Source organism: Protobothrops mucrosquamatus, unplaced genomic scaffold, assembly GCF_001527695.2.
Source record: "Protobothrops mucrosquamatus isolate PMUCROS unplaced genomic scaffold, P.Mucros_1.0 scaffold1393, whole genome shotgun sequence".
In the NCBI taxonomy this organism is placed as follows: Eukaryota; Metazoa; Chordata; class Lepidosauria; order Squamata; family Viperidae; genus Protobothrops; species Protobothrops mucrosquamatus.
In genome coordinates, this window is record NW_015387579.1 from 123,415 (window position 1) to 132,705 (window position 9,291).

The following is a 9,291-nucleotide window of genomic DNA, read 5'->3' on the forward strand; positions in this document are numbered from 1 at the left end:
GTCTGGGGGTTCCAACCGCCACCCCGGCTATCACGTCAGCCAGCTCAGGCAGGGCTGTTGATACATAGCAGGGAGCCAGGTATATAATCAACAAGCCCACTTGAACCCCTTGCCCCCATTTCACAAGGAGGGACTCCACACCGTCTATCTGAGGCACAGTGGTCTCCCTTGGGCAAAGGCTCTCCCTCATAATGACCGCAGTGTTCCAATATCTCAGGGGTTGCCACAAAGAAGAGGGAGTCAAGCTGTTCTCCAAAGCACCTGAAGGTAGGACAAGAAGCAATGGATGGAAACTAATCAAGAGAGAAGCAACCTAGAACTAAGGAGAAACTTCCTGACAGTTAGAACAATTAACCAGTGGAACAACCTGCCTCCAGAAGCGGTGAATGCTCCAACACTGGGAGTTTTTAACAAGAGATTGGACAACCATTTGTCTTAAATGGTATAGGGTTTCCTGCCTAAGGAGGGGGATTGGACTAGAAGATCTCCAAGGTCCCTTCCAACTCTGTTATTCTGTTCTGTTCTGTTCTATTCTACTCTATTCTATTCATTAAAATGCTTCTGCATGAACCTGAAAATGTATTGCTGCATGATTTCTCCAAGTTTGTGTCCAACCTTAAAAAAAACTCTGTTGCTTTAATTAATCACAGAGAGATGCTATACTGGCACAAAGTTTAAAACATTTCTTTCAAATCATTTTTGAAGCACGATCAGCCCTGCTGAAGAGATCAATTACTGAATCAGTGCTACAGAAACAATATGTCTCACCTGAACTAGTAGCTCCAGCTTCCTATCATCCAGAAGCTGTACTTGGCAGTGTCTCCCTTCGGTCATCTGTAAAACAAATGGAAGAGCATTAACTGTAGAACGGTAATAGTTTCTCACTCCAAAAGTACATACCATATAAGTGCATTTGTATATTTATCTGTTGGTACACGCCCATTTACCAAGGTAGTCCTCCACTTACAATCACAATTGGGACCAGAATGTCAAGCACCTGGGAAATCAGGAGATTCAAACAGTTCAAATGAATATAAAGATTTATTGCAAGCTTAAGTTCTCTCTAAGGATCTGGCCAAATGACCGTTAGGGGAAATGTACAGCAGTTAAGAATAGAAAGGAATTCAAGGTGGGCTGGAGTAAGATCTCTTGTGGATGCAAGGGACTCATGACTTATGACGCATTTGACCCCTCCCTTGGGTTCAGCTGGTCATCTCCTACACAGAATTTCCATTGTTAAGCAAGGTGGGTTTTAAATAGATTGCACCTGATTTTATGGCCTTTTCCCCCATGGTTGTTAAGCAAATCACTGCAGTTGTTAATGGAATCACATGTTCGTTAAACAAATCTGCTTTTCCCCATTGACTAAAGCATATTGGAAGCTGACTGGAGAAGGGTGCAAATGGTGATCATGTGATACCAGGATGCTGCAACCATCGTAAATACATGACAATTGCCAGCCCATGAATTTTGATCCCGTGACTGTGGGGATAAGGAATGAGATGGTCATCAGTTTGAGATGGTCGTAAGTTTAAGGACAGGTGGTCACCTTTTTCAGTGCTGTTGCAACTTTGAACAGTTGTTAAATGAATGGTTGTAAGTCGACGACTACCTATACACACCCACACACCCACACTTATAACATCATAACAGTATCATTGATATGCTCTTTTCTTCATTTCTGATCTAATTCAGTTTTAGCTCATGGTTTTATAGTCCAGGTTCCAACTGAAAGAATTTCTCTCCTGGTTTGTGGTAATCTAAGTGGTTCAAATGATTTAATTATGAGATTTTTGTCTCATCTTTAAACTGCACCCCAATGGTTGCAAATGGGTGGATCTGTTCTCAATATAAAACCTTCCTTTCTCAACACTCCACCCCAATTCATAAACCACACTGGGAATGGAATGGAACGGAATAGAATAAGAATAGAATAGAATAGAATAGAATAGAATAGAATAGAATAGAATAGAATAGAATAGAATAGAATAGAATAGTTGGAATGGACCTGTAGGTCATCTAGTCCAACCTCCGGCTTAGGCAGGAAATCCTGTACCAGTGATGGCGAACCTTTTAGAGACCAAGGGCCCAAAAACCGCCCTGCCTGTTCCGCTGCCTGCCCGCTTCACCCCTGCTCCACCCTCTGCTCCACCCCGCCCACTCACAGGGCCATCCACCGCCTCCACGGCCCACCGCAGATCGCCCAGGTGGCCCTGTAGCGCCATGGCAGCCACACCCTCTACCCGTACCCAGTAGCAGCATCTGCGTGCATTGGGGTGCAAAGGTGGAGTCTTGTCCCTGCTGCCTGGCTGCCATGTTCTTGGCTGCGATGCTCCATGCGGGCTGTGCCCAGGGGCAACTCTCCACGGGGCTGCTGGTGAGGAGGGGGCCATGAGGGGAGGTGGGGCTGGGGTAATGGCACGCGTGCCCACAGAGAGGGCTCTGAGTACTGCCTCTGGTACGCGTGCCATAGGTTCGCCACCACTACCCTATACCATTTCAGACAAATGGTTGTCCAATCTCTTAAAAATTTCCAGTATTGGAGCATTTACAACTTCTGGAGGCAGGTTGTTCCACTGATTAATTATCTTGATTGCCATCCAAGGCATCGTCCTCCAGGCCCTTGTTCAAACTTCAGTTCCGAATACAATCTCCTCATGTTCTTAGGTACGAAAAAAGCATACCGGGTTTTAGCTTAGGATATAAATCAATGTGATTTATACCATTATGATTTCTAGCTTCATGAAATAAGTTATAAAATCAGTGTATTGATACTTTTTAATTTATCTAAAATGGACTGTGTTACGCACTAGGACAACTTTCCCCAGTCTGTCGTCTGCAAAGATTCTAGAATGAGATAATACTGCAGAGCTGTAAGGTAAGGAAATTCTAGAAGTATAATCCAGTTGGATCTGGAAGATGTCAGCTGAGGAATGAGTGAAATAGATAGAGCAGTGGTCCCCAACCTTTTGGGCACTGGGGACCGGTTCTGTGAAAAACATTTTTTCCACAGATTGGGGGGTCACGGTTTTATGCTCTATAGATCCCACACATATGCAGATGAAGCTTCGCTTGTTTGCACGGTCCGGTTCATAATGGTCCACAGATAGACACATGTCCATAGCCCTGGGTTTGGGGACCCCTGAATGACTAAATGTGGTTAATTCCCTCCATGGAAGAAAACCAAAAGGAGTATAATTTTTTTTCTGTCTTAAAAACTTTTTTACAAGTTCAAAATTGTGCACAATATAAAATGATGGAATTCAATTCACTATTAAGACAAATGGTCTGTACAAAGAAATTCCATATGGCAAATGCTACAGCAATAAAGATGACTTTACTGTAATATGATAATATGAGTGAAACACACAGCTTTAGCAGTGAAAGCCTGATTTTATGCTTGCAACCTCAGATATGTGATATAAAACCTTCAGGATATTTTTGCTCTTCTACCCAGGAGCAGCAGCTCTGATCTACCAAAGTTGCTGTTTTAGGCAGTATTTTTAGACCCCACAATGTCAAGTTATACTCCAGATGTATTTAGATGCTATATAAACAGGAAGCCTCAGGGGAAAAGAAACACAATTTAGGAAGTAAAAAAGCAAGAATAAACCTGTATATCTAAATACAGAATAGCATCGTAGCAAGGAAGCTTTAGAGAGTTTTCTTTTTAAAAAAATAACAATAATAGAATTCTGATTTATTCTCTGCTTGATTTTATTTTCTTAAGGCAAAACTTGTTTGAATTGGCACATTCTGTCACGCTCTCCTCTTTTATCATAACACTGTATTTTCATGTTCCCAAAGATGTTGTATTTTTAAATAAGCAAAAATGCCAAGACATATTTGGAAACAAATTACAGTAGGCACTCTCTGTGTGTGCATTTATTTCAAGGATATATAATTGTCCATTGCTTAGTTAGAATCAAATTACTCTTTTCACTCACTTTGATCACCTGTGCACAAACAAATTCTTTCCCTCCACTGTTTTCCTGTCAGTTTCCAGTGAACAACCCAAAAGTAAATCCAGAAATAAAAGTATACCAGAAGAACAGAAAATCTGTTTATCTTTATTTAAGGGGTCTTTAAAATCTTCAACATACCGGTACTCCTCAACTTACAAACATTCATTTAATGACTGTTTGAAGTTACAACGGCATTGGAAAAAGTGACTTATGACCAGGTTCCACACTTACGACCGTCAAAATCCAGGTACTTGGCAATCAGTTCGTATTTATGATGATTGCAGCATCCCCGGGTCATGTGATCACTTTTGGACAAGCTAAATCAATGAGGAAGCCAGATTCACTTAACAATCGTGTTACTAACTTAACTGCAGTGATTCACTTAACAGCTGTGTAAAATGGGGGGGGGAATCACTTAACTGTATTGCATAGCAACAGAAATTGTGGTCGTAAGTTGAGGTCGACCTGCGTGAGGACAATTTGAATTATGGAACAGGTTTACAGTAGAAGGAACAGGCATTCAGTATTACTGAAAAGATTTTAATATGGTAAAGCTAAAAAAAGAGAAAGAAATATATTACTGAAACTGGCAAATGAGATGTTTCATATTCAAACAGAAATCCCCCCAACAGATAAATCTTTCAGTTTATACGCTTTGGGACATGAGGGAGAGACTGGTAATTCACATAGCCCCAGGGGTATTTTGATGATCCTTGTCCTCCCCCAGCTATGATGAAACCCTGCTATTTGAGGTGAAGCGTATCAAAGTTAAAACGGCACATTAATTTTGAAAAGTAATGAAACTCCCAATATACCAGCTGCATTTCTGTGACGGATGCAGTTCCAAGCTATTTGCAGCTTTTGGACACTGAAAAACCACTGAGTTCTGCTCTTCGGCACCAAAAAGGTGCCTACATGATTCCTATAGCTGTAGTGGAGAATTCACTGCCCTCCATAGGTAATTGATTCACCAACCCTACTACCTCTGGACCTGTCCATGGACAAAATTTCAGGGTGCTCAGAATTGCAATTCCACAACATCTGGAGGCTATAGGTTTTTACACTTGTGGCTTACACGAAACCTGTTCTGATTCCTGTTATCTTCAGAGACAAAGCCAACTAGAAATATGAACTTGATTTTCTTTCTGGCTCCAAGCAAAAATGATTTCATTTTATTTTTTTCAGAATTTACAGTATCTCATTAATTTTATACTTGCTGTTTCTCTGTTTTAATGTCTGTTTCGTGCGTGCTGGAGTCATTTTGCATTTTAAAACACGCTATATCGTTTTAATATAAATTTAATTTTAAAATCTAAGCGTTTTATTGCGGGTTTCCTTGGAAACTTGTGTTTGAAGGGCCGTAACTATAAATAATTAGTGAAAAAATTTACTGTCTTGAATGGGAGTTTTCTCAAAAAAAATTTTAAAATCAGAATGCTGGAAAAGTTTGGTTCAGCTATATTTTATGAGTGTGCATTTAATTATTTCAACAACCGTTTCAAGACTGTTATGTGACAAAGTGCAGACAGCAATCTGAATGAGCTAATTCTATTGGCATTATTTCTGATTTAGCTCAAAGAGTTGATGGGTTAGAGGGCAGATGCATTACATACCAATTTTAAATTTTCAACAGTTCATAAGGAACTTAAAAAAAAGAAAGTCTTGTTTCCATTTTTAAAGACCCCAAAAGGAATTTGCCCATCCTCCAGCTATTTAATTAAAGCAGTTAAGCTTCTTGTGGAATGAATGGCTGTCTGATTTAAGAATGGTTTATCTCATATTAGCTTAATCCTGTTGCCAGACAAAAAAGAATATAAACCAGGTTAATTCACTCTTAACTGAAAAAGAGCATCTCTGGAGAGAGAAAAAAATATCTTGATTAAATGTAAACATTCACTACATCAAACTTATATAACCTAATTTTGATTAATGGCTATTAGCAGATAAAAATCTTCACCTCCATTTGGAATGAATTTATTCTCACAGGAAGCTAACTACCTAATTTACACAAAGCTTAGCAAATTTGCCAGGATCTTCTTAACACTGTTAATCTCTCACATTTTTCCTTATGACCAGCATATGACTTGTGAGTAGCTCTGAACTTTCCTCACTTTCATCTAGCTATGATACAAATATGCCTTAGCAGAATATTTTATTCTGCTGTGTCTCCATGGATTTGTCTCAATTTCTTCCCAGCCCGCCTGTGAGGCAGGCTCAAAAGTCAACTAATGTACTGAAGTTAAAGCAATGTTTTCTATCTTAAGGTAACAACAACCAACAACATTTGTAAAGTTTGTAAAATCTGTAACATTTTGCTACCCATTGTACCAACGATGTAAGTGACCAGTAGCAAGTACAATCAGAAAGGTGCTTATTGTTATTCCACAAGCAACTCTTCTTCTCCAATTAGCTGAGTTTAGTGATTCCCCCCCCCCCCGCTTAAAAAGCTGGACAGAACATCAACACCTTAAATTGTGCCAGGAGGTTTTTCTGCACAGCCATCATGTGATCATTGTATGCTACATCAGGAAGCAACCTGGACTAGGGGTGTCAAACTCAATTTCATTGAGGGCCGCATCAGCATTGCAGTTGCCCTCGAGGGGGGGGCGGTGGGTGGGTGCGGCCTACTGGGTGGGTGTGGATGGAGTGGGTGTGGCCTATTGGGTGGGCATGGCCAGCTCTACATCGTTCGTGTCAAGGGTGCCTGTGGGGGCCTGGGCAGGAGTGGGACAGATCTGAGGGTCTCTGGCAGAAGGGGGTGGGACCGGGGCAAGCGCCAAGGCATGGTGCATTTCTTCATTCCTCACAAAGGGTGACACCTCCCCAGCATGCACCCAGGGGGCGGTGCTGACACAGCAGGGGCTGGTTCCTCGCTGTTTCTAGACGGCCTTGTGGAGCTAAGACTGAATGCGTTTCAGCATAGATGGCCACCACAAAATTGTACATTGGCTCCCGGCCGGCCTGGGCTAGGGCCAAGGCAGCGGGGGCCGTTTCCTCACTGTTTCCAGGATGGCTTCGCGGGCCACATGAAACCACTTCGCGGGCCGCATCCGACCCCCGGGCCTTGTGTTTGACATGTCTGACCTAGACATATTGTAGCGTTTTGCACCAGTTTCCATTTCCAGATATTTTTCAAGAGTTGCTCCACATAAAGCACATTGTAGTAGTCAAGATTAGAGGTAACCAAGATATGAATAATTGCTGCTAAATCCAGTCAACTCAGAGCGGAATGGGACAACTCACCACAGTCAACCTGCCACGGCCAATTCGACGTAGCTAAGTCACCACAGCCGACCCGCTGCGGGACAACTCACCATGGCCAACTCACTGCGGGACAATTCAACAATTTGTTTTAATTATTTCAAATAATTTGAAAAAAAATGTTTTTATTTTTGTCATTCACATTTCATTTTAATTTCAACGAACTAAGGGAACAGTTGCCAAGACTGCCACTCCATAACCTGCCCCTCTAGTAGAATCCAAACAATGGAGGAGAGGCTGCTCCGTGCAGGTATTCCTCACTTCTACTAGAACCATAATTGGGGTCAGAATCTTAGTCATTGAGCAAAGTGCTCATTAAAGGAGACATCATGTGGCTGTCTACATGAACTGTTTTGTTCAACAACTGCAATCCTGGCACTCCTGGTTGTGGTTGTTAAGTGATCCCACAGCTCATTTGGTGGATGGAGTCCCAGGTGAAAAGTGTGGGGTGCCTCTGAGGGAAGGGAGCAACTTTCAGCCCTGAGAGTGACAGACTCATACATGGCCTATGCAGCAGAGTCTCCCCCCACCCCAATGAGCCATGCCACACTCTGTTTTTTGCTTGGATTTCAGCTCTCTCTCTTCTCTAAGAGCTTGCTGAAAGAACTGCCTGCCTTCGATGTATGGACTAGTATGCCCAGCAGGGTGCTGAAATGGAGCTCAGATTTTCAGGATGTGAGCTCCATTTCTCCACTCCATGCATGGAAGGAAACACTTTCAGCAGAGTGCAGGAATTGAATTCGGCTAATGGGCCCTGAAGACTTACAGAATACTGGAGAAACCAAACTGGCCTGTAAGAAAGACCGAATGAAGTAGAGAAAAAAGACATGGCAAGGCAAAGAATTATAAACCTAATGTATTAAAACAACAACAACAACAACAACAACTAGAAGGCAAAGCAGATAATAACAAAATCTGGCAAAAACAAGAAAATTGAAGAAAGAGACAGAGTGGCACAAGACCAAGCTTTAAGAAAAAATACATACAAAGTTCGAAATTGAGAAGACAGCAACAGACAGCATGTGCCATCTTTGCAAAGAAGCTAAAGTGGACCACCTAGTTAGCTGCTGCAAGAAGATTGCACAGAATGTCTCTACAAGCAATGGCATCACAAAATAGCAACAACCATGCTTTGGAATATCTACAAGAAATTCCATTTGCCAGCAACTATAAACTAGACAAAGTAATAGAGAAGGAAGAAGATAAATTTAAAATTCAACAGACAGGCACCTCCCACATCACATTCCAGATTTAACAATTGTTGATAAGAAAGAAAAAAAGTCTGGATAATGGATATGGCAGTATCTGGAGATAGCAGATTAGAAGAGAAAGAACTGGAGAAAATGACAAAATACAAAGATCCGGAAATAGAAATAGAATGACTGTGGACAAAGAAAGCAAAGATAATATCAATCCCAAAACATCTGGAGCACCACTTGAACATCATCAGTATTGACAAAATCACCACCAGTCAATTACAAAAAACAGCTTTATTTGGAACAGGGTTCCTAATGATACCTTTAACACCATCAAACATCCACAATCTGCCTATCCCAGGTCCTTGGGAAAGACTTGATACAAGAACAAAAATGCCAAATCCAGTCTAAATATCAGGCTAACTATGCAACCAACCATAATAATAATAATAATAATAATAATAATAATAATAATAATAATAATAATAATAATAATAATAATAATAATAATAATAATAATAATAATAATAATAATAATAATAATAATAATATAGCCAAGATATTGCAATGGAGTTTGGCTTGGACAAGTGTGCCACACTTACTATCAAACAAGGAAAAATAGTGAGAACTGAAGGAATCAAGATGCCCCACGAAAATAACATTAAGAGTATGGATGAGGAAGATTACTACAAATACTTGGGTATCCTTCAAGCTGACAACATCAAGCACACTGAAGTCAAGAAAAAGATCAGAGGTGAATACATCAAGAGAGTGAAGAAGATCTTAAAATCCAAACTCAATGGAGGAAATACTATAAAGGCAATCAACACCTGGGCAATTCCAGTCATTAGATACACAGCTGGAATAGT

The 9,291-nt window shown here is 40.9% G+C and overlaps 1 protein-coding gene across 1 annotated transcript in view; it reads right to left on the bottom strand.

Annotated features, from left to right (window-relative positions):
* FRMD4B (FERM domain containing 4B) overlaps positions 1 to 834 on the bottom strand; it is a 124,233-nt gene extending 123,399 nt beyond the window's left edge. The window contains exon 1 of the mRNA XM_015821731.1: positions 769 to 834. Within this exon, the coding sequence (XP_015677217.1) occupies positions 769 to 834 (66 nt within the window). The remainder of the gene's footprint in view (positions 1 to 768) is intronic.
* Positions 835 to 9,291: the final 8,457 nt, after the last annotated feature.